This window comes from Erpetoichthys calabaricus, chromosome 10 (assembly GCF_900747795.2).
Source record: "Erpetoichthys calabaricus chromosome 10, fErpCal1.3, whole genome shotgun sequence".
Lineage (NCBI taxonomy): Eukaryota > Metazoa > Chordata > Cladistia > Polypteriformes > Polypteridae > Erpetoichthys > Erpetoichthys calabaricus.
The window spans coordinates 120,687,097-120,713,745 of record NC_041403.2 but is presented as its reverse complement, the minus strand read 5'-3'; the positions used below and the strand labels follow the sequence as shown (position 1 = coordinate 120,713,745).

At 40.0% G+C, this 26,649-nt stretch overlaps 1 protein-coding gene and 1 long non-coding RNA gene across 2 annotated transcripts in view; one reads left to right on the top strand and one right to left on the bottom strand.

Moving 5' to 3' along the window:
• Positions 1 to 26,649, top strand: part of LOC114658425 (phosphatase and actin regulator 3-like) — a 212,000-nt gene that overhangs the window by 95,438 nt on the left and 89,913 nt on the right. Inside the window, exons 2-5 of the mRNA XM_051932833.1 lie at positions 10,205 to 10,366; positions 16,529 to 16,606; positions 17,777 to 17,941; positions 25,548 to 25,802. Of these exons, the coding sequence (XP_051788793.1) occupies positions 10,205 to 10,366; positions 16,529 to 16,606; positions 17,777 to 17,941; positions 25,548 to 25,802 (660 nt within the window). The remainder of the gene's footprint in view (positions 1 to 10,204; positions 10,367 to 16,528; positions 16,607 to 17,776; positions 17,942 to 25,547; positions 25,803 to 26,649) is intronic.
• LOC127529407 (uncharacterized) overlaps positions 1 to 26,649 on the bottom strand; it is a 266,837-nt gene that overhangs the window by 214,288 nt on the left and 25,900 nt on the right. The gene's annotated exons all lie outside the window — the stretch shown is intronic.

Here is a 26,649-nt window from a genome sequence, read left to right as displayed (position 1 = left end):
GGAGAAGATGGCGAAACGCCTGCTGAAAGGGACATTTGCATCTATCCCATAGGCAACTCCTGTAAACAGATTTCCACACTCAATATGAATTGTGATCCTATGGTTTACCCACTTTTATTCCCTTACGGAGACATTGGCTGGCACAAAGATTTACAACATGTTCCCGATAAAAGAACCGCCAAGCGAATATGGCTTACTCAATGCCAATTTTACGCGTACAGATTAGCAATGAGGAATACATTTATGTATTTTGCACTCCAGCGGCAAACTATTCCAACAGTACGTCGTAGATGCGTATGTTAAAACAGAGGGCGCGCGTCTCAACTATCTCAGATTACATCAACAAGATCTGCACGTCAAACTATCAGACGCACTGCAAGCAAACACTGAAAATAACAATGTACATGTAGGCAAAATGATCATATTACCATCCACATTTCCAAGACGTCCAAGATACATGCAACAAAACTATCAGGTTGCCACGCAATATTAAGTAAATTCGGAAAGCCTGATTTATTTATCACTTTCACATGTAATCCTTCTTGGCCGGAAATTCTATATGCACACTGCATTTTTCAAGAAGTATTTATTTCTTCTTGATTTCTGAATTCCTTTCTCACAGTTTTCTGTTCCTATTCTTACACCATATGCTATGCGGGTGTCAGTTAGTACATAATAAACTGGATGTAACTCAAACTTATGTGTACTTTCAGTCTGAGTAAAGAGATGGACTGAAAATGATTCTGATGATGAAATGGTCATTAATGCATTAGCCGTAGTTATTGGTATGGATAGACACTCTAATGCCCCATAATCAGCAAGAAACTGAACTTCCTTTCAGTTTCAGTACAGTGTTAGATCTGAGGATTACTCGGGCTGTAAAAGTACTAACAGTCTTAGTCCCGAGCATTACTGGGACATCAGCGTGTCTTAACAGAAACGTTGGGCACAAGCGTTTACTTAGCTACGTTGTAGGGGTGTCTTCATAATAACATAGTGGCATCTGGTAAGAAACGTTTTTCAGCAGCCTAGGTGTTGCATGCTCTTGACATCACGGATGATGAAGTGAATCTGTCTTCAGGGAGTGAAATTGAAATGGACAATGGAACTAAAAGCGATTCTGATGAATCCGAAAGTGACGCTCGCGTTTGGGTTTCTTTTGACCCTGCTTCAAATAAACCAGCACCACCTTGTTTTTATTTTGTGGGGCAGTCAGGAATAAATGTAAAAGTTGACAGCCAAGATCCACTTACTTACTTGAAGTTATTTCTGTTAAAGCCCATTGTGGCATTTCTTGTGTGATTTTGGGCTATACAAAAATAAATTGTATTGTATTGTATTCACCCAAAAGTGTCAAATGAAGCAGCTGATAGTATCTTCAAAGTGATAAGGAAGCCAGAATCACTGTCTCCTGATGTCCTGAATGTTTTGAGGGTGATTTTAACCTGCATATTGTAGCAAACTTTAAAACAACACAGCAAATGTTAGAAATACTAATTTTGATAACATTTTATAATCAATAATTGACACTTTTGATTGATTAATAGCCATTAATCATTAAAAAGATGCACTCTACAGAAAATAATGCCAGGACAGACATCCTGAAAAGATTTCACTCATCGTAGGCAGGTTGAAATCTAAGCAAACAATGTAGACCTGCAGCATTAACATTTGCAATGCACCATGCCATCTATATGTCTTGAGACAAACCCCTCTTGGATTTTTCAGATCATAACTTTGTTCATCTTATGCCTATATGAAGTCCAGTCATTACAATATTCAAATCCTGACATGAGGAGTCAATCAAGTTAATGGGAAGCTGTTTTGAATGTACTGACCGGTCTGTCCTCAAGCAGTCATATGTAGATATTGATGAATTGACTGATGCTACAAGCAGTTTTTTCACACTAGCTTTGCTACCCGTCTAAGAATTACTGAAATATAAGTAATCAATGTAGATATCAGTGTTAATGTTCTCGCTGCACCGTACAATACATATGTCTCTGTTTTATGCCATTTGGTATGGGATTCATAAAAACAGTGTTAATTTTTGTGATGCCCCATCTATTGGAATGGCAAATGCAATGCATTTTATTACTAAAATGTTTGAGATGCACTATCTGTTAGAATGACAGAAGCATAGCAAATAACAAGCTCCTGGAGTAATGCAATTCTGTCCCCCATGAAACAAAAAAGGCATTGCAGCACTAGAATCTTTGCAAGAAAAAGCAAATAATTGAATCCTAAGTCTAAACAACAAGTCATCCAGTGACAGGTTTAGTAAGGAAACTGAACCTTTTTAATCTCCATCAGAGAAGACCTCATGTCAGGATTTTCTGGGTCTTCTTCTGTTATATTTCGATTTATCTGCCTATCATTGTCAGAAGTATAGATAAAGAGAACCTTCGGTTCTATGGTCCGACAGCATTCTCAAAGACTCCAGTGAAATATAAGGGAAATTGCATTCACCATGAAAACCAGGAAGACCTTCTGTGTGCAGATGGATTTGGAAATGTGGAACAAACTGAAGAGACTCTGACGACTTTTAAAATATATCTGACTGAGATATTGTGACACTGGTGCCATGTCCAGGGTTTGCTCCAGCCTTGCACCCTGTGCTTGCTGGGATAGGCTCCAGCATCCCCCTGTGACCCTGATCTGGATTAAGCAGCTTAGAAAATGACACGACATGACATATTGTGACAACTGTACTGTTCACTAATTAAACAAATGTGATAGAGACTCTTAACTTTCAGATTTCACAATGCCTAAAATCTGACTTGATTGCTCTCTCTTACTCAAAACCATCAGACTTTTTTTAGACAACGTTTATGTTTCCTGATCAATGAAAAAGTAAAATCTGTTTTTTATTTTTTAACTTATACCTGTTCAATACTATGGTGGTACAGTGATTGGTATCCTCAATAAGTCCAGAAGACTCATTCATTTTGTGTTTATGGAATTTAGGTTTACGTTCGGGGCAGAGTGGTGGCTCTGAGGCTAAGGATCTGTGCTGGTATCTAGAAGTTTGCGGATTCAAATCCCCGTCACTGCCAAAAGAGATCCTACTCTGCTAGGCCCTTGAGCAAGGCCCTTAACCCGTAATTGCTCCAGGGGTGCTGTACAATGGCTGACCCTGCGCTCTGACCCCAAGGGGTATGCGAAAACTAACAAATTCCTAATACAAGAAATTGTATAAGGTGAAATAAAGAACAAAAAAAAAATTAACTCTGTTGTGCAAAAAAAAAAAGCAAGACATTTAGCCAAAAGGTAAGATGTGACATCCACTGAAAAGAGTATTCAGCATTCTGTAAAAATTTTATCAGGATCCGTTGTGATACGTGTTTTTAAATGAATAAATAAATAAATTGTGTGCTCAGGTGGAAGGGCATAAGTGAGTGCCTTAGCGTAGTGTAGAGGCTCCAGGGTGTTCCTGGGTAATTAGCTGGCCAGGCATTCACATGTGGATATGCGGAGTGGGCAATTGCTTCATTAACAATTTGGAGTCTGTCATCACTGCACCTCTGCCCACTGATCGGTATTTAAAAGGGGCCTGAGCAGAGACTAGAGCAAGAAGAACAAGAACAAGCAAGTTGACGGTGCAACTGAAAAAGGAAGGAAGGAAGGAAGGAAGGAAGGAAGGAAGGAAGGAAGGAAGGAAGGAAGGAAGGAAGGAAGGAAGGAAGGAAGGAAGGAAGGAAGGAAGGAATGGCAGACACGAGCTGGTGCAATGGAAGATAGAAGGCAAGTGGTTGGGGATGCTCCCAAAAGTAGTGTGTTGACAGCATTTAAGGGAAAGAGGTCACTTATGCTGAACACATCATGGAGCAGGAGCGACCGATATGCTCAAAGCAGGCATCCATAGACACCATGGGTAGGCAGTAAGGAACACAAGCCAGGTTTATGAAGGTTGACTGTCCCTGTCGGTTGACATCTTCTCGTGCTGAGACTGATAATGGTAAGCAGGGGAGACGTTGTTTTAAGAGGGATGCACCATGGCTCTTCGTCATCGTGAGAGGGGATGAGATTCTGCCTTTAATCATGTTTTAATGGATCTTTTATTGTTGGATTTTAACCTTTGCACATCACCTGTTTTATTGGATTCTTTATGGATATACCACTGCACTCTTCTGCATTTTTGGTTTTGAACCTGTGACTATTTCATTTAATAAAAGCACTATGCACTTGATTCACCACTACTTATTGTTAAGAGTCCTCATTGCCCGGCTCATCCTCAGTTATGAGCTATCGATGGCTCTGGGTTTAAACTCCCCAGGAGCGTGGAGCCTAGCTGGACCATCACAGTCCTTACAGCCACTAAAAGTCAATATTCCTATAGCTCTGAGAATTAAAGAGTTCTTAAATCTATTGTTTGGGAGTCTTGGAAATCTAAATTTGCAGTGTAGTGGCAACATATAAAGCCTTTTGAAAAGAAGATGGCTTCTGCTCTGTGGGATAAATTGAGTTGGCCCTACTGGCTTTTTCTACCTTAAGGCCATGTTACCTTATATGACTCTAACAACAATTTTTAGTCGTAGCCTTTATTTACCCAATCTTAGTGAGTCTGAAACATTTGGTGGCGTGCTGCCATGAATCGAGTTGCCTCGCGTGACATGCCCAGTGACTCACTTCAACTAGTCTGTGACGCACACAGATTTTGTCTTTAGTACTAGGCCTCTGTGTGCGTGAGAGAGAGATGATAACCAATGAATGATCATCCAGACGCACAATGCATAGAATTCAGAGACAATGAGAAAGTAACACAAGTGTCTGGGACCTCGCAAAACAAAAGCGAAGCTCTTTTCTCTGGTGCCTCCATGTTTTCTGCACCATGACAGAACGGAAAAATGAAAAAGGGGCCAAAATTGTGGCTGGACTCGCTGTACCAGTTAACCCTTTGTACTGCACCAACTCTGCCAGAGAGCATGCTATTGGCTGTAAGAAAAAGGAGTTGACAAGCAGTCACATAATTTGACATGCCCAACGATTTTCAGTTGTTTTAACTGGTGTGTTGCGGCGAACAGATCAACAACTGCACTTGACAAGTTTGACATGCTGCACTACTTAAAGTCAGGTAATGTGACATTAGCATTATTTGTTATATGGATCAGTGACAGAGAACTGCTGAACATCAATAAATGTACTACAATCTGTAAAATTTTCACTAAGACAGCTTTTCTTGTTACATGTCCTCTAGCCTGCATGGGATTTTTGCCAGGTAGTTGTCTTTTCCTCCCGCACCCCAAAGATGACCAGGATAGATTAAACTGCAGCTCTGATCCAGCATGATTTGAGTGCCCGTCTATGCATGAGTGCACCTTGTGATGGTCTTGTGCGCCTTCCTCATGCTATGCTCCACTAAACGTTGTTCAGTAAAAACAACCTAAAATTGTCAAGATCATTACCATGCATACATAGAGCATAGTGTGAACAGTACAATGAATTTCTTATTTGCACATCCAAAGAATTAATACCAGTTAAAGAGACAAACAAAAAAACAATAGATGGCGTGTTGATTGACTGTGTACTTGCCCGCCATGATGAAGAATGTCAGCAAAACTTGTGTCTCTTTCACTAAATAGTCAGTCGGTCAGACTTCCTGCCTCTGAAACCTACCTGGAAAGTCAGCCAAGTTTTCATAATTATGATGATACATATGACATATTGACAGGGGCACACAGCTGTTAGCAGTTCACTGTTCTGTAAAGTCTCTCCACTTTACAGTAAATCACATACAGTAACTGATATGAACCGCCTGGTCTTGGCCTTCTTCCATCAAGAGAACATCTAAATAGGGATTACAGTACATGTGTATGTGCCTTTCTGTCTTCCCTTAACTGCTGCTTGAATTTGTAGCCTGTCTGTGATACAACACAGCACATGAGACATTGTTCTTTATTGTTCATACACTGTATTTACATTACTGTCAGAATGTAGCTTAAGAGCTTCCTTAGGTTAGATTATCTACCTCCATATGATGTGCATCAAGAGAGTTCACAATTAAATACACGTATGTGGGATTTTACATTTTAGATTATTATCGTATGCAACACATTTAGTAAAGAATGAGAAACTCGAGGGTATGACAATGTATAGCTAAATGGCACATTTTTGTAAATTCTTTACAGAGGTCAAGTACATTCTAAATCTTTTCCATTCAGTTCTCTTTCAATTTAGTCTTTAAGCTCAGAGCACTGAAAACATTTACACATGTAATAGAGTTATAGCAATTGTAGCAGATAAAGCCTTTGTCCACCTCTCGGACCCTCAGGTACCACTCCAGACACAAGGTAGAAGCACAAGACTCTTTTATTTTCTTGTCACGTGCACAAAGCACCCTCCACTCCACACTACTCATATAATTACAATAAACTCTCTCACAAACCAATCCTCCTCGCCCAGACACTTCGCCCTCCTACCTCCCAGCTCAGCTCAGCGTCTGGGCTTACCCATGAGTCCTTTATACCCCCTGACCCGGAAGTGGTTCCTGCCCAACAGTCCACAGTTCCTTATTCCTTCCAGGTCAGGGTAAACAGTCCTTTTCTTCACCACGGGAGCACATCGTTTCTTCCCGTCACGTGACCATGACGTACAACCCGGGTTATAGGGCACATACGAGCCTACGAGCCCCCCTACAGTGACGCCTGGTGGCCCCCAAGGTATCCAGCAGGGCTGCATATAAAAACTACATAGTCCATGAGGCCCTGCTGGACCTCGGGGCACGTCCATGCTGTTCGGAGAGCTCCTCCTGGCGGCCTGGGGGTGAGGGCCGGAGTAAAAAGCCGGCAATCCTCCACACAATACACAACAAGCCATGAAGGAGTTCGGGAGCACACTTAGTGTTGAGCTGTGATTCCAGTTCAGTCCCGACACTCTGGACACAGCAGAGAGCCGACTCACTGAGCTAAAGGGTATCTGCTCTAGAACGGAGGTCGGCAACACCATCACTGTGTCTTAAAAAGCTTCAGAGCTCACTCTTCCCCTCTTTAGTGCACAGCTCTAGGTTAAAGTGTATTTTGGGCAACAAAATGTAATCAACAGAGGATTTTATTTGGCAGAGGATTGCATGGAAGATCCCGCTTCAGTGGATTGTTTTGTACAATACAGAAAAAATATGAGCTGTCAGAGTATGCTTTGCATTGTATTTATTATATGCCGTACACGCCTGTGTAGGTAAGACATGGCATTTGTCTGAATGAAAATGGCATGAATCACATAATTGATATAAAGACTCTGTTCAGGGATCCCTAAAACGTGTAAATCTATTAAAAAAATTGTGTTCCAATTCAGTACTTTACTTTCACTGTACACACACTGGCAGCCCCCACAAAACCTAACAGGTTTGCCCCATGGGAATACAGGTACCAGCATGCCCTGTGGGTTTTTGTATGGGGATCATTGCCCAGGGATGCTGCCATCTAGCATATTGGGATAGCATGGATTCCTGACAGGTTGTCTCCCCCTGTCCTTGGATCACACTGGCTTCCTGAACCTGAACCTCTCCCAGCAGGGACACCAGCATACCCACTTCCGCATTGGCATCTCATGCTTGTCTTGTGGCTGAGGCAAGACAATACTCACCTTTCTTTACTTACTTCTGCAATATATAGTGGAAGGGTGGAAGAAATACAAGGTGAGTCCAAAGAAGTTTTGGGGTTCCAGCCTGGACACCCCTTTTAATTCTACAGCAGGTGTAAACAAAATTAGTGCACAAGGACAAAAAACATGACAAATAGAACAAGAAAGCAGCCATCTTGGCTTTAAGATTATAGGCTCATAAACGTGGGTCTGTTTCACTGGGCTTTGCCCTCCATCAAGTCCAGGTCCAACTGAGACGTTGACATACAGGGACGTCAAGTTTTTATGGTTCTCTGACTGGAAGGGGCGGCGGCTTGTTCTTGGTGTTGTGAGGAAGAAAAGAGAAGACACCGTTAGGGACAGTACTCCCTCTCAACCCCCCTGGGTTGAATTGACAAATATGTGTTTGAAGTAAACTATTTGTCACACCCCGTCAAAAGGACTGCCATTAAGAGAGCTGATAACGAAAGCCACAGGAGATGCAGATTTCAGTACTCAAAACACCCAAAATAACAAATCTGCCTGACGACACCAGTAGATGAACAGATGAGGCTGAACAACATCCACCTTCTGATTGCATCTTAACAACTAACTAAAGAAATATAACATTACTGTCTGATTCTAAAAGCAAACATGCCATAGCAAAATAGCTGCTGTGTTTTAACACATGTATATCCGTAGATCACAATGCTTATCTAAACTCTGTTTGCTGTTCTTATGTCATATGGTGATGCCATAGTCAAAATGGCAGAAAGAGGAACTCCTCAGACGTGCGTTGACCAGTAGCTGCGGTAGTCAATATGTATGTATCTGTGCCGAATTAACCAATAGGCACATGTAGCATATGCTACAGGCCCCGCAATTTCGGGGGCCCCCAAATGGTGGACCCAATATTTAATGAAAAAGTGTAGCATTGAAAAATTGGTCTTTAAAAATATTATCTTTACGTTTTTAAACTGTAAATTTCTTACACAACAAAACTTTAGGGGCCCAACACATAAAATTCACATAACTATTATAAGATTCTTATTATAATCGAGAGTAAAATAATTATTTAGTCCGGTTTGAACTGTTCAGAATCTAAACTTCAGATGATGCAGACCAAAAGGGCCCCCAAATTTGAAATGTGCTACGGGCCCCCAAAGCTCTTAATCCGGCCCTGGTATGTATCTGTTACTCTGTCACAGCACTCACTACAACATAAAAATTAATACAAATTCATCCTTACATTTCAGTTACATTATGCTACTGAGCTCTTGTTCTGTGCAATTTTTAGATTTTTATTTCCTCACGTTGTCAAGTCTTTTGCTCAGTTTCTTTTATTAGAAAAATGTGCACAGACCAGAGGAACTGAGAGAGGTGTTACAGGAAGATGCAAAAATGCAAAATATACAAATGTTCTGATATCTGAAAATATCAAAGATACAAAATACTTCTGGTCCCAGACAGGATTATGGATGCTTGTGTGTGTGTGTGTATATTTACATATATACTGTATACATACATACATACATACATACATACATACAGTGTGTACAGTATATATACACATATATACAGGAACATCGCAATGCAGTCAGAAGGAAGGACTCATGGTCTCTGATATACACACATACAAGTTCCACCAGACACATGTTTAGCTGGGACACAAAGCAAGTAAGATTTAGGGCCAAAACTAAGAGTGTCAGAGAGTTGGCTGAATCGTGGCTATCAAATAAAAACACAATTAACAGACACTTGAACTTGAACTCAGCATATGCAGGCTTAAAAAGAAAATCCAAATAGTAAAAAAGACTTTATGACAAACACCTTCTAAACCCCACCTTATTAGTCCACCCCCCTTACAACCACCTCGACCCTTCACCAGTTATATATTGCCTTTGATTCCTATATGTCTAATCATTTTCCTCTGATGATGACACCTGGTAGGTTGTCAAAAGGTTAGGAATAAAAAACTATTTTAAGATATGCGTCTCATTTTCTCCCTTTGCGGATCTGTAGCTACAAATTTGTTTCATGTGTATCATATTCCATATATATATATTGTTGGTTTGTGTTCCCTCTAGCAGGGGCAGACTGCCTATCAGGGCTGTTGACTTCCCCATCGCTTGACTGAATCACCCATTCACACACCCGCTGGGTGACCAGAGTATTGTAGTCCCTTTGGACAGTCCTTCTGCCTACTGTGAATGCTACCTGGAGGAGCTGGTGAATGGATTTCCCTGTTCCAAGGGTGTTCCACCTGACCTGGAAGTAATTTTGTGACACTTGAAGTACTCCCAGGTCTGCAGGTGTGGAGAAGAAAAGAAAAAAAAAAGAATTGTTTTGGTGCAATTTAAAGTAAAAAGTCTATGTGAAAGTATTTTATTAAATAAAAATGTCTTTTAAACGCAGAACTTGTGCATTGAGCAGTCGTGTCTGGGTTTTGGAGATCTGGAATGTCCTCTTTAGGCCACAGTGCACAAGCATCCTCAGGTCGGATTGCGTACGTCAACAATATATGAATGCCTGAGACAGAATCTTTAAAAAAGTTAATTAGAGATGAGTTGATTTAACTGTTTTATGACTTTAGAACTCACATTTTTAGGCAATGATCCACCTCTGTGTGTTTTTGTCATTTGTGAAGGTGTGATGGATCAGCAGAGGGCTCTCCATTCAGGCTGCCTAGTGTCTGGAGTACGGACTCCTCCAATACGACGGAACAGCAAACTGGCCACCCTGGGACGCATATTTAAACCATGGAAATGGAGAAAAAAGAAAAATGAAAAGCTCAAACAAAACTCCACAGGTATGACTTACCAAGATATTTTCAACTTGCTCTTTAGTTCATCCAAGTAGTATAAATTAAAGCAGACACCTGAAATGGCTCCTCTCTTCATCTCTTTTCCTAATTAGGTATTGTCTTGCAGCTCTTCATCAAGAGACAACCTAAACATTTTGCTTTGAATTGTCATAGTTCCTACTACATTTTACCACTCTTAAATGTCAAAAACTGTACTGCAAATAGTCTTACAAAGATGGGGAGATCCTTGTGGTCTGAGAGTGTGTTTTGGGTGACTTTTGAATTTACACTGAGTGATAATTTTTTTATATTTCTTTATGAATTTGACGAAACTAACGTTTCATGACAGGTTTAGGAACAGAAGGCAGGATGCAAGTCCATCAAAGGGTACAAAAACTCACACGTGCAATCCTACTGGGCCAGTATGGAAATATCAAAAATCCAAAGTTTGTGGCTATACAATGTGGACTAACTCCACACAGTGACCACACTAGAACACATTTTTCTAGAATTGTGAGCCATTAGCACACTGCACCAAAAACGTGCCATTTCTAAAGTAAATTATACTATATTTAAACAATCATTTGCAAGTAAGTTTAAGCATTAATAAAGCTGAAAACTGAATAATGAAATAAAATATAAAATGTATGAGGGGCAATCTCATATCTATAGTCTCTATTTCCGATTATACAGTGAACAGGGAAGAATTGTATTTATAATGAAATATACACCAGATTTTTAGGACCCTGTGTTGACTTAGTAGGTAACCATGCTGAGGCCAGCAGGGGACACTTACCCGATGGTGTGGATTCCAATGTCCCAGTGCAGTGACGGGGCTATAAAAACTGGTGCCGTTCTTCACATGAGATGTTAAACCGAGGGCCTGACTCTTTGTGTCACAAAATATCCCTGAGCATCTTTTGAAAAGAGAAGGGTTTGCCCTGATGTCCTGGATAAATTGCCCACCACAGCCTAGTAATTCTGGCCCCCTAGTCATCCACTGTCCCTTATTTACTATCTTCTCTCATTCAATCATCACTTAAGAGTTGTCTTAAGTGGTGAATGTACTGGTGTAAAAATGGCTGCCATTGCATCATTCAGCTGGATGTAACACACTGGCGGTGACTGAAGTGCATCCCCATCACCAATGAAATGTGCTTTAATTAGGTTAAAAATGCATTTTATAAACGTAAATAATTAAAAATCATAATAATAGTGCCTTTTTTGGGGAGAATTTCAAGTAGACATGTGACAAAGTTTGATGCAACATGTGTAATACAGTGCTGAAATACCAAAGCATCATCTCTAATTTGCTTTATGACATAAAAACAATCATGCTGTTTCTGAGTCAGACTGCACCGACGTCCTGATAGATCAGTGGCATCAGTAACAAGGAGAAACATCAGTGACCTGCAGCCAAATAAATTCTCACAGATGGGGTGTGCATTAAAAAATAAAACAAGACTTATTACCAATCTAAGTTGTTGATGGCAAAGTCTGATCTATTATCTTGAACCAGAATACCACATTCTATGTAGAGGCACTGTCACCTGCCATGTAAAAGTTCATTTTATCAAGAAGATTAAAAGCTGGAATCCCAGGTAACTGCAGCCAATAGTCTCACTTGTGTGCCACCACATAGATGAGGTCTGATGGTTGAAATTGTTGGTACTACAAAAAGAAAAATTCCAGGGCAGACAGACCTTGAAATTAACTGTTGCCTTGTAGACACAGACTTGCAGGGAATGTGTGTTTATGATAATGCATTTACATTGTCTCTTTTAAGTTACCTGCCCTGTGTGTTGCTCTTCGGTGGCGTGTCTCACTTGTACAATGCAAGCCCAAGTCATTGACAGATTTGCCTTGCATTGAAATGATGGCAAGGGGTCACCTAAGCATATCTGGGAAATCGGTGTAGCCAGAGAATCTGTTCTGACCTGCCAGACTGAGACATAACACACTGCACAAAAAACTGACTCCTGAGCATGTTGATATCCTAAACAAAAACATTCATACAAATGATTTTCAGCAAAGCAAAGAGACATTTTTGTGATTCTTTTTGTGATGCGTGAGCCACTGTCTTGCACCCAAGAGACGACGCTGAGTCCAAAGGCTTCCAGAAAACCAGCTTTATTCCAATCAAAATAGGAACAGTCAGAGTATTTATTCAAATGGGCGCTACCACTTCAATACTCACAGACACAGCAACCATCTTAAATGGTTAGCACAGCTAGTTTGATATAACTGCTTACAGCGTCAATTTATCAATATCTGACTGTCTGAGGAGTCCATCGAGCTTCCCATTTACTCAATGGACTCCTCATGCCAAGCTTCTTTTAATGACTGGATTTCATACAGGAATGAGATGACGTAAAAGAGAGTGATCAAGTCAGACTTTAGGAATGTGAAATTTGAAAATTAAGATCTCTATCACATTTGTTTAATTAGTGAACAATAGAGTTGTCGCAATATGTCATGTCGTAATCCAGATCAAGGTCACAGGGGGATGCTGGAGCCTATCCCAGCAAGCACAAGGTGCAAGGCAGGAACAAACCCTGGACATGGCACCAGTGTCACAATATAGATAGATAGATAGATAGATAGATAGATAGATAGATAGATAGATAGATAGATAGATAGATAGATAGATAGATAGATAGATAGATAGATAGATAGATAGATAGATAGATACTTTATTAATCCCAATGGGAAATTCACATTCTTCAGCAGCAGCATACTGATACAATAAATAATATTAAATTAAAGAATGATAATAATACAGGTGAAAAAAACAGACAATAACTATGTATAATGTTAAATATTAACGTATCTCAGTCAGATATATTTTAAAAGTCACCAGAGTCAATTCAGTTTGTTCCACATTTCCAAATCCATCTGCACACAGAAGGTCTTCCCGGTTTTGATAGTGAATGCAATTTCCCTTATACTGTATTTCACTGGAGCCTTTGACAATGCTGTCAGGCCTTAGAACTGAAGGTTCTCTTTATCTATACTTCTGACAATGATAGGCAGATGAATAGAAATATAACGGAAGAAAACCCAGAAAATCCTGGCATATGGTCTTCTCTGGTGGAGATTAAAAAGGTTCAGTTTCCTTACTAAGCCTGTCACTGGATGACTTGTTCTTTAGACTGGGGATTCAATTATTTGCTCTTTTTTGCACAGATACTAGTGCAACAATGTCTTTTTTTTGTATCATGGTGGATAGAACTGCATTATTCCAGGAGCTTGTTATACAGTAACAGCCCTTGCAAACTGACAGTTCTTTTTACTTTGCTTTTGTTTGCAATTTTTCATTTTATATTTACAGTATAATTAATATTCTGTCTAACTGCATGTACGTTTCCACTTATCTGCATTGCAAGGGTTTCTCAGATTTTGAAAACTGAAGCAAATTCTTTTTAATTCTGTCTTTATCGTGCAATTCCACAAAGAATGCAGTTCACTCTCAATTCTTTTGTGACATTTCAGCTGTGCGTGACTGATTTCTGATTTAAGCTCTTTCTGTAACTCTCTCTGTTCAGTTGTATGTCCCTGCTCATCATGTCTTGATTAACGTGACTTTAAATCTTTAGTAACCACTTGCCAGATCTGACAAAATCCACCTTAATGAAAATGTCTGTGCGCCTGTCTGTGTGTCCGTCCACTTCCTCTGCTTTGTCATTCTAAAAGATGGTGCATCTCAAACATCTATCTTACTAAACAACAGTTAATTTATGCATGGCAGACGCACCGAGGCACATGCGCACTGCGGCCTTGGCGCCCGCCCCAGAGTCCAGAGTCAAATGCACGCATGCGCACTGCGGCCTTGGCGCCTGCCCCAGAGTCAAACGCAGCGGCTTCCCAGAGTCAGTAGGTGGCGCCCAAATAACACAACATTCTGAACCGTGGTTCCCGCCCCAGAGTCAAACGCAGCGGCTTCCCAAAACGCGGCGGCTTCCTAGAGTCAGTACGTGGCGCCCAGACAACACAACCTGTGAGCGCCCAAACAACACAACCTGTACAATCATGGATACAAACAATGAACGAAGGCGCCCACACAAAGAAACCGCTTTAGTACAAATATGTTTATTTAATTAAATGAAAACTTTACCATGCCTACGACCTGTGAACTACACCTGAGGTAAAGCGTGCACGCCAGGTTATACAGCCACCCGGACGCGACCACCCACACCACCGCATATACCCTCCATGATATTTCATCACGCAGCGGCTTCCCACCGAGGCGCATATTGCGCCGTGACGTACGCCCCAGACTCAAATGCAGCGGCTTCCTAGAGTCAGTAGGTAGCGCCATAACAATATGGATAAAAACAATGAACAAAGGCGCCCACACAAAGAAACCGCTTTAGTTCAAATGGGGTTATTGAATTGGAAACTTTACCATGCCTACGACCTGTGAACTAAACCTGAGGTAAAGCGTGCACGCCAGGTTGTACAGCCGCCCGGACGCGACCGGCCACACCACCGCATATACGACAACACAGCCATAAAAAAACAAAAACGAGACTGCATGAAGAAAAACAATAACAGAAGTGCGTTGAAATAAACTGTCCCAGGACGCACCCACCCTCCGTGATATTTCATCACGCACCAGCTTCCCCCCCTGGGAATGGCCCATACTGCTTTCGCGTGTGTTGACAAATATTGCATCGGATTGGAACAGTGCACCCTGAGCCAAATCGCCACCGCAAATGTGCCCAAATATACGTGTTACATCTAGATGACGCAGTATATCAACCACAAAGCTAATAATGAGAAACGTAGCTGAAGTCATAAACAATCACCCATTAGCAAACTCTATAAAAATGCTACATGAGGTTGAAAGAGAAGCCAATACAAAAGCAGAGGCGGATGGTGTGGCACCAACTACAATTACCTTAGTGCTAATAAAGGACAAAGAACAGGATCCGAGACGATACAATGTTCCCATCATTAATGAAGTGGCAATTGCGTTTCAAAGTGATGACGGTGAGCCTCCGTTTCACCACGATATTGTCATGCATTTAAATCCTGATGGAAACAAGGCGCCTACAACGCACTTCTGAAACACCACAACCACATGAGTCACAGCTCCAAAAAGAAACTGCTTTAGTAGAAATATGTTTATTTAATTAAATGACATTTTCCAGGACACACCCACCTTCCATGAGGTGATTGCCATTCTTGGATTTGCGATTCTTTCGAGAATCGCGGGCTTGCTGGTTTTAGTAATAAAATGCATTGCGTTTGTAATTTCAACAGAAACAAATATTATCACTGCCTTTACAAAATCCCATACCCAATGGCATATAATAGAGACATATGCATAGAATGGTGCACTGCAAACATTAAAGCTGAGGTCTACATTGATTACTTAGATTTCAGTCATTGTTACACGGGCAGCACAGTTAGTGTGATAAAACCGCTTATAGTGTCAGTCAATTCATCATTATCTGCATATGACTGTTTGAGGACAGACCAGTCGGGACATTCAAAACAACTTCCCATTTACTAGATGGACTCCTCATGCCTGGCTTTGATTATTTTAATGACTGGATTTCATGGAGGAATGAGATGATGATGAGGTGAAGTTATGATCTGATGAACCCAAGGGAGGTTTGTCTCAAGACTTATAGATTGCAAGATGCGCTGCAAATGTTAACTGTGCAGGTCTGTGTTGTTTGCTTAAATTTCTACACTCCTTCAAGGAGTAAAACCTTTTTAAGGACGTCTGTCCTGGCATTATTTTCTGTAGGGTGCATCTTTTTAATGATTAATGGCTATTAATCAATCAAAGGGGTCAACTATCAATTATGAAATGTGATCAAAATGTATATTCCTAACATGCAGTCTATTGTTTCAAAGTTAGCTGCAAAAGAAAATTATTTTTGGTAGAAGGACAGATGATGACAGAATAACATGGCTGGTGCGATTGTTCTTGGATGTTATCTTCTTTTACATTTAATTGTATTTTTCTAGACTAAAACAAAAGGAAAAATGAAGAATATGTTGTCTCATTCGCATTGTCTTTCGATATATTAAACATATTTTCTTACTCTGAATTTGAAGCTTCAGGGCCTTTTCTTTTTAATTTTTTGTGTGCACAGCCAGGTTATGTATGATAAGTGAATTACTGCAAGTTTTTTTTTTTTTTTTTTGAGGCAGCATTGGAGAGGAAGGTGGCAATGATGCAGACCCGGGATGAACTGGTACGGAAGGAACTGGTGGAGATAATGGAGAAAGGTGAGACACAGCCTGCCTGTGTGGAAACCTGCAGCCATCACAAAAGATTTCAATCATGCAAAGTTTATTATGTTTCACACTGTTCTTACTTGGCTGACACTTTATCTTGTAACATCAGAGATATTCCTTTTGCTTCTCTCAGGCAGGTGCAGTGACTAGCTTGTGGTTACCCAGTGTCAGTACCAGGACTTGAACCCACAACCACAGGGCTTGAAGGCCAAAACCTTAACCACTACACTACACGTCAAAGGATTATTTCCACTTGTCTCTAAAAAAATTGAACTCTTGCATGACTTGTGGTTTCTGCTGTGGCTAATTTCTTAATGATTTCTAAGATTAATTCCCTTTACTTTTAGATAGTTATGCTTTGTTCTGCTAATCAGAACAACCAACTAGTGTAGAGGTTGCTTTTATTTTTATGAAACCTGCCAGAAGTGTGCCTTTAATAAAGCGGACTAGCTTTTCATTCAAAATCATTTTTTTTAATAACTTATGGACACACATGGGTGCCAGCAACAGACTTTATAATGCCTCAGTTGGATGCATCGCTAGTTTCACTTGTGTCAGCCCTTTGTTCATTCGTGCTACTTAGTAGCAAAGCATCAAATGAAGCTGAAAGTAAAATCAGCAATTTATGACTACTGAACCTCACATCTGTCTTTATTTCCTACTGAATTGTAGCTTAACGCTGCAGTGTATTTGAGTACCAAGAAAAAAAAAATAAAACTAAGATATCTGTTAAAAAGAAGAGACCCCTTGAAAAAATAAGTTGATAAAATCAATTGAAATTAGAAGCTGCAGTCACGGAGATATCTGAAGAGCAGAACTGAAATCCCTGTTTGGTAGCACAAGGACTACTGAGAAGTGAAGTGCAGAAAACTTTTATTTTATTCACTTCTATGGTCTGGCTGATTGGGTGACTTATGTAAGATGTTCCATGGATAAGCTGAAGACCCTAAATGAAATGGAGCAATGTCCAGTTTTATATCACCAGTTAGTAACAGAAGGCTAATCTTTTCAAAATGGTCTCCTCAAACTCTTTGGCAGATTTAGCTTTGAATCTCTCGAATGTCGTAAGGTTATCTAGAGCCAAAGAGCCATCTAGTGGCAACATTTTATTCGTGAACAGACGCTAGGTTTTTGTTTATTTGATTGTGTTCCTTGTTACAGACTCTGATGAGAAGAGACTGGCTCTAGCATCTGGGATAAACCTTTTTGATCCTGACCTCTCCACCCAGGACTCTTCAGATGGAGAAGAGAAGGATGATGATGAGACTGTTGTCAATCTCAACACCTTGGAAGACATGTGCTCTGAGGATGAGCAGCAGTGTGCAGGTAGGGTAGCTCAGCCCTTAACACAAAGGTGTGTGCGCACTCTTTTGGAGTGAGACTTCCTTCACGCTTTATCACTCTGATTTTAAGCAAACTTAGTCCAGATTTATGGAGAACAAGGCTAACATTTGGTGCTCACTTGACAGAAATAAATATGGGGTAGGTATCATGAAGTGCAGAGTACACAAAAGACTTTAATCAAGTTTAGGGTTAGCCTTTAAACTATACAGAATCATTTTTAAGTACCACAGTATTAAAAAATCAGTATAGGAAGGTCACTTTCACATAAATTTCACTTTAGAGATACCGCAGGAAATCACTCAATGGGTACAAAACAGTACAACCGATTGCACTGTACAGCAATACACAATCAAGTGCATTAATTTATATAACATTTATTATGTACATAAACATATGGAGAGTAAAAACAACAGGGAATTGCATTAAGTGATTAGCTTTGAAAATATTTAGTTTGAAACTAAACCCATTGGGTCAACCAAAGTGAACAAGCTGCACAGACAGACAGACCGGTACTGGGGTGGCATAACACTCTGTGCCTGTCGCCCTTTACAGATCTAGGTGTGTGTGTGCATGCGTGTGTATGCTTTTTTGGGCCTCTGTGTGTGTGTGTGTGTGTACTTATATAATTAACTAAATGATGTATCACAAGGCCGGCACGGTGGCGCAGTGGGTAGCGCTGCTGCCTTGCAGTTGGGAGACCTGGGGACCCGGGTTCTCTTCCCGGGTCCTCCCTGCGTGGAGTTTGCATGTTCTCCCCGTGTCTGCGTGGGTTTCCTCCGGGCGCTCCGGTTTCCTCCCACAGTCCAAAGACATGCAGGTTAGGTGGATTGGCAGTTCTAAATTGATCCCTAGTGTGTGCTTGGTGTGTGGGTGTGTTTGTGTGTGTCCTGCGGTGGGTTGGCACCCTGCCCAGGATTGGTTCCTGCCTTGTGCCCTGTGTTGGCTGGGATTGGCTCCAGCAGACCCCCGTGACCCTGTGTTCAGATTCAGCGGGTTGGAAAATGGATGGATGGATGGATGGATGGATGTATCACAAGGCTGGCACGGTGGCGCAGTGGTAGCACTGCTGCCTTGCAGTTAGGAGACCCGGGTTCGCTTCCCAGGTCCTCCCTGCGTGGAGTTTGCATGTTCTCCCCATGTCTGCGTGGGTTTCCTCTGGGCGCTCCGGTTTCCTTCCAAAGACATGGTGGATTGGTGATTCTAAATTGGCCCTAGTGTGTGCTTATGTGTGTCCTGCGGTGAGTTGGCACCCTGCCCGGGATTGGTTCCTGCCTTGTTGGCTGGGATTGGCTCCAGCAGACCCCCGTGACCCTGTGTTCAGATTCATCGGGTTGGAAAATGGATGGATGGATGGATGGATGGATGTATCACAAGGCTGGCACGGTGGCGCAGTGGTAGCACTGCTGCCTTGCAGTTAGGAGACCCGGGTTCGCTTCCCAGGTCCTCCCTGCGTGGAGTTTGCATGTTCTCCCCATGTCTGCGTGGGTTTCCTCTGGGCGCTCCGGTTTCCTTCCAAAGACATGGTGGATTGGTGATTCTAAATTGGCCCTAGTGTGTGCTTGTGTGTGTCCTGCGGTGAGTTGGCACCCTGCCCGGGATTGGTTCCTGCCTTGTTGGCTGGGATTGGCTCCAGTGGACCCCTGTGACCCTGTGTTTGGATTCAGCAGGTTGGAAAGTGGCTGGATGGATGTATCACAATAACGACTTGTGCAAAAATGTTGTAAATGAATAGGCCTTGTCCCAGGAATAAACAGAGCAAAATCCTGGTTAAATTAAACTATTTCTATGGCAGTGATTGTTGTACACATGTCAAACCATTTTTGTTGGAAATGGGTATAAGTAGTGGACCAAAACAATAGGCCTGGAGCCTCAAACAAGACAAACATGGAGCAATTTGTTTGACAAAGTGAGGTCAGTTTTTTTCAGAGGTTATCATTGTATACAGGTCTCAGCGTACTGAGCGGATAGCTCGGAAACCACACAGTTTAAATTTTGTATCTTTTTTAAGGATGTGGTCATCCAGGAATGCAAAAAGAATGCATAATATTTGGATAAAAATTGTAGTTTTAGGGTGTGAAAATACATTTTGATTTTCCACAGACACTCATACAGGCATGATGCTGAAATCAAATTTTCTTTCCATTTTCAACATGGTTGAATCAGAATCTGAAGTTAATTCAATAGTAAGCTTTTGGCTTCTTCACCAAGCTTCTGTTTATATGTAAGTAAAAACAATGAATAGTTAGGAAACACAGGGCATGTGATTAATGATGGCCTTCTGTTAAATAGCAACAAAAAATATCAACAGAGAAAATGCTGTTGAAAATTCATACTAAACAGCACAACAAAACTGTCAGTTGTACACATGAGACAAACGAGTGGTGCCACTCTCTTACCCTTTGCGACAACTGCAGTATTTGTTAAAAGTGGCGGCACTAGAAAACATAAAAATTAATCCTGAAATGAAGAGAAAAGACTCGATGTGTCCCCTTTCTAACGTTTCACTTTGTCCAGGGTATTTCAGTATTATTATTATAACATTATATTTCTTATCCCATTAATCTGCAACATTTTCATAAGTGTAAATCTGCCTGTTCCTGTTTTTTAACTGCTACACTTTTTTTACATTTTTTTTTACGTTTTTTACAATTTTAACAGACTTCAAAATGCTTGGACTGTTGTTTAAAAAGTAACATAATGTGTTCTGATGTTGAAAGAGCCACCAAGTACAGACATCTTTCTGCTTGTGAAAAGTTTCCATACGTATTTGATTCTTATCTGTACGAGTAAAAGAAATATTTCAAATTTAAAAGACGTGTCCAACATCCTGTCTCAAAAATCGTTGTTTTGATTGGCAGGTTTGTAAAAACAGTGACAAATCACTCCAATCAAAATAATATTTCAAAATACTGGCAGTTTAAAGTGATTTGCTGTTATTAATATGCTTATATTGCTACTAAAGATCAGTTATGTTATCTGACCTCAACTTCCTTTCATGTCCCCATTTAAAATCAAGGTGAATACAACTTTTTTTATTGTTAAATTAGGAAAAAAATATCATACCTTACGCTACCCCTCCCTAATTCTACCCTTGTTAGCTCAATTTATTGATCTTTTGACTTTCCAATCTCTCTGCCTTTTCTGAACTCCCTTATTCCATTCTTGGATTCCCATGGTGGATCTCCAGTAAGACAACTTAATCAGATTCATTCTTTCATCGTCATACACGCTTTACCCAGTTTAGGGTTAGAAGGTCCGGAGCTTATCCTGACAGGATCGAGCATGAGGTCAGAAACACCCCTGGATGAAGCAGCAGTCCATCGACTGTGTTTGGGATACGAGTGAAAAATTAGAGTAGATGGAGAAAACCCAATAAAAGTGGAGAACGTGCAGACTCCACATAGTTTTCTGCACTTTTTCCAAAATATGTAAAAATTTGACCTAAAATGTGATTAGGCCTTCATTTAGGCAATAAAAATAGATGAACAGAATTCAATGAAACAAAAAAAACATAAAATATTATACATTTTGATTCATTCAATGATTAAAAATGATCTAAAACTAAATATCTCTGTCAGGAAAAGTACAAGAACTTCTAGAATCTTCAGTTCAGTTAAGAGAATAATTAAACTCAGGCGTGTCAGCCAATGGGATGACAATCATGTGTGAGTCAGAATGGCTGTGTACCATCTGCAAAGCATAAAACTGGTTCTTCTCTAGCAAAAACTGATCTTCACCGTACAGGTTTGTGAATGTATGTCATTCCTGGATGAAAGGGAAATTCTCAGAAAAAGAGTTCATTGTTATCAAGTTGGTGGACATTGCAAACTAATTTATAAAGACTTTGGGCTTCACCAATCCTCAGGAAGGCAGAGAGCATACAAATGGAGAAAGTTCAGCAGCCTTGTAACACTCCTCAGAAGTGGTTGCCAACAAAAATCACTCCAAGAGCAAGGCATATCATATTCTGAAGATCTACCAGGGTAACATGGAAGCATCTGCTTACCTGTCTTGCACTGTCCACGTTTATGATGACACACCATCAGGCAAACACTGAACAAGAATAGTGTGCATGGGAGAATAGCAAGGAGGCAACTACTTTCCAAGAAGAACATAAAATTGGCTAAAGACTGCCTGGATGAGCCAGAAAACTACTAGAAGAATAGTGTTTGGACAGATCAGTCTAAAACTGAACTTTATTGGCTTAAATAAGAAACAATATGTTTATCAAAAATCAAAGACTGCATTCTAAAAGTAAGACCTCATCCTGCCCACGAATCATTGTTTTTTGTGGCAGTATCATTGTTTAGGCCAGTTTTGCTTTCATGGGACCAGGACAGCTTGTCATCACTGATGAAACTATGAAAAGGATGTTCATGCAAGAATGTTCACCAGCATCACAGTTTTGAAGCTGTTCTGTAAGGTACAATGAGACAAAATGCCTCCTAGCCGATGTGCAGGATTGATCACCAGCTGCAGTAAACATTTGGCCGAAGTCAATAATGAGTGAAACAGGCAAGTTGCATTTACATAAAATACTGTGAAACTCCAACTAAAATTCAATTTCCACTGTTAATTATAAAACAAAAAGCACAAAACTCACTTAAAAGAGTTTTTTTGAGGTTTTAAATGTTCCTTCAGCATTGAAAACAAGGAATATTTCCCCTTGGGGACACATCTATCTATCTATCTATCTATCTATCTATCTATCTATCTATCTATCTATCTATCTGTCTGTCTGTCTGTCTGTCTGTCTGTCTGTCTGTCTGTCTGTCTGTCTGTCATATAGTGCCTTCATATCTATCTATCTATCTATCTATCTATCTATCTATCTATCTATCTATCTATCATATAGTGCCTTTCATGTCTGTCTGTCTGTCTGTCTATCATATAGTGCCTTTCATGTCTGTCTGTCTGTCTGTCTGTCTGTCTGTCTGTCTGTCATATAGTGCCTTTCATATCTATCTATCTATCTATCTATCTATCTATCTATCTATCTATCTATCTATCTATCTGTCTGTCTGTCTGTCTGTCTGTCATATAGTGCCTTCATATCTATCTATCTATCTATCTATCTATCTATCTATCTATCTATCTATCTATCTATCTGTCTGTCTGTCTGTCTGTCTGTCTGTCTGTCTGTCTGTCTGTCTGTCATATAGTGCCTTTCATGTCTGTCTGTCTGTCATATAGTGCCTTTCATATCTATCTATCTATCTATCTATCTATCTATCTATCTATCTATCTATCTATCTATCTATCTATCTTCACCCGTCTGTGTTTGTTGGTATTGTTTTGTGTAGCCATGTAATTCATATTATCTGTAGCACATCAATAAAGTCAACTCTATTATTGTCTTTCGTTCACATTACTGCAGAGGATTGTAGTGCATCTTTTGAAAATGTGGCATGCTGCATATTTTCCGCACTAAGACACATCAGAACACCCCATTACGTACATTACAGTGTTTTTTTCCACAGTAAAATACCATTTAATGGGAAGCCACCTCCCCAATATTGTTACCTAACAACCACCATTTACCGTTTCTTGATTTCTTCAGAACACGTTGAGGATGTGAACTTTCCAAGCAGTATGGAGTTTCATGCCAGTCTCTGATGCATCTTAAGGATTTTTATTGTAACTACAAAGTAGAGATGGTATCACCAGAACACATCTGATGTCCACAAGTGACATTACAAAAAATAAATCCAGTAATTTGTTTTTTTTTTACCTCTACAGATCATTATTTAAGTACTAAATGACAAGCAGAAGTGAAATTAAAATTTGTAAACACTTCCAAACAGGAATGAGCATCTTTTTTCTTGTGTCAATTTCACGAATTTCACAGCAAATGAATACAACTTGTTTCACTTTTCTTTTTTTTTTTCTTTTTTTTTGCTGCAAAAGCAATTTCACATGAATTGTTTCACTCATCATTAGTTGAAGTCATGGGATTATCGCAAAATTGTAGTGACTGTTAAATAATTAGCTCTTTGTGCATGTTTGCAGCTTTCAATCCGTACAAAACGCAATTTAGATGCAACACAACAAGTGTTACAGAAAGCAACTCTCCTGTGTCCATTCCATTGGAATATGGCTTTCTTCTGTGCAGGGTGACAAATCAGGGAAAGAGGCGGTGTAATAAGCATCCTCCAATCAGGGAAGGGCCCTGTAATGATCTCAGACGAATCAGAGTGTTATTAGAGCCTGTGCTTCAGTTTTCACCTGTCCACATGCAATGCTTAGCCAACCTTTTCAGAAGAATACACCTCTGCATTTTTAAAAGTCTCCATTTTCACTGGTTAAAAATGTGATTGTTTGGACAAAAGATGAAAACAGAGGCCAATGTCGGTGTTATTAAACACAAATGAAGTAGTGTGGACACAGCCTTAGATAAAGGTCTGATCTTCTTTTAGGTCAAGTTTAGAAGTTGAAGCCCTTACAAGGCACCTGCCCTGGTCGACAAAATAAGTCACAGAGCATCATTATGTCTGCATGATGGTACACACAAAGTGCAATTACTTTCACATTTGAAATGACATTTTAAATATTTGTGTACATGACATCAACAGAATTGTGAAAACATGAGGAGTATCTCCTGAGCTGAAGGATTTTTTATATTTCTCATTATAATTAAAATAAAAAGCATTGATGTTAATTACATTTAAGATGTTACTAATCTAGCCTATTTAATTATGGGTTTTAACAAAGAGAATTAAAATATCCACCTTAGCAAAAGTACAAGTGTCTGTCTGTCTGTGTGTCCATCCTGTGCTGCAATGCATCTGCTAGATGCCATTTGGTATTGGATTCATAAAAGCTGTGCTAATGTTTGTGATGAACCATCTGTTAAAATAGCAAATACAATGCATTTTATTGCAAGATGTATTACAAAATACATTCCAATAGATGGTGCACTATTGCTGAATGCACTGAGGTCTATGTTGATTACATAGATTTCAACCCGCCATAGCTTGTTTCAATAATAACCATTCATCCATCAATAATAATGAATAATTTTTAATAAAGTATATTAATAATAACAACTAAATTCTATGACATTTAATTTGTCTGATAAAAAGTATTATCTTTCACGATTTACCTTATTTAACTGTGAAGTCAAGAAAACGTTTCACTGCGGTATTTGAAATGACCGTTAGGGGGCAGCAAATGACAACTAACTGTTTTGAAGCGCCGTTTCTCTTTCAGAGTTCATTTTTCTTAACATCACAATCTCCAACCCACGCTATCCACTTGAGGGATGCCAAAATGATGTGTATTCTGTTAAAAATTATTTCCCACATGTATGTGTTACAATTTCTATTTTTGTCATTGTGTAAAACCAGCAAAGAAATTAAAGCATAGTGCAAATCCACACCTTCTGCAGGTGTTTCCACTTTTAGTTTTAATTAGAAATTAAAATAAGAAATTGTCATTGCAGTTCTAATTGCTTATACCACCTAGTTAACACAACCTCAAGTTAAAAATATAGAAGCTCACACTCTGCTGTTAAGGGTGTGCCAGTCAGACTTGCTTCTGTGCTCATTAATTTGTTGCCACCTTTTTTTTTAATGTGTGGGTTTTACAGCGAGTGACAATGAAGAGGACAGTGAAGCCATGGAGGCAATAAGCCCTAATTGTGAGGAGCTGCCAGCACTTCCACCTGCTTCTGAGGATTCTTCTGAGAATGAGAAATGTGCTGAAGATAAGGACAATAATGAAACAGAAAAGAGGGAAGAGGAAGATGAAGAAGACACCGAAGGCAGCACCCCAGAAGATTCAAGCCCTACACACACGACAGGCTTGTCTGCAAAGCTACTGAACAAACTAGTTAGCATCGAAGGTATGTTGTTTCCAGAGATGGGACTTTGACATAATAATTTTCAGGAGCTGGGTCATGTAGATAAGAAGACATGGTATCAGTGAGCTGTAAAAAATCAAAGGCTGCACATTCATTCTCTGCCATTGAGTCTTTATGTTTTTCTAAGTAGGACTCTAAAGCAGCCATTGCTTACTTTGTACTGAACTTAAATAAAGCGCCTTGAGGAGTGAGCACTGCAGAAAGGCGAGTGTAATCAACTCAGAACACAAGTTGGGGAAAATCATTCAGCAATAAAGTGAATTTTGTTTTTAATTCAGTCTCATTTCCAGGAGCTTATTAGATTTAGTGTTCAAAGTTGCTCAGTCACCAGGATGTTACCAGCAGTTACATTTCTGCATTTAAATTAAACGTAATGTGTGCTGCACCGATCAGTTTGTCTAGTGTACAGCACAAGTAGTTTGCAGGGGAGCACATGCACTCTGGGAGAATGAGGTCCTTTTATTTCAACCTTAATGCTAGCCTGAAAATGCTCCAAAACACCCCAAAACAGGCCAAAGCACACAAACGTTAGCGAAATTTAGTTTAATTTTAATTTGGAATGTGCAGCTTTGATAACACACATGAAAATCATCAAACAAGAGTCTCATCTACAGAAGAAATCAAGCAAGTTTCTTATGTGAGGCTCAGGATGGGCCATTCCTGTTGGGTCCAGGGGGCTTAGCTTGGAGAAAGGCTGACAACATTCTGGCATTAATTCATGCGTTAATTCTTCCTTTAATCATCTTATTTATATGCAGCATTAGTCCAATAAGTGGCACAGCTCCATATATGTCCCTCCTTCACACTCTTTACCTTTCTCATTGCCTTC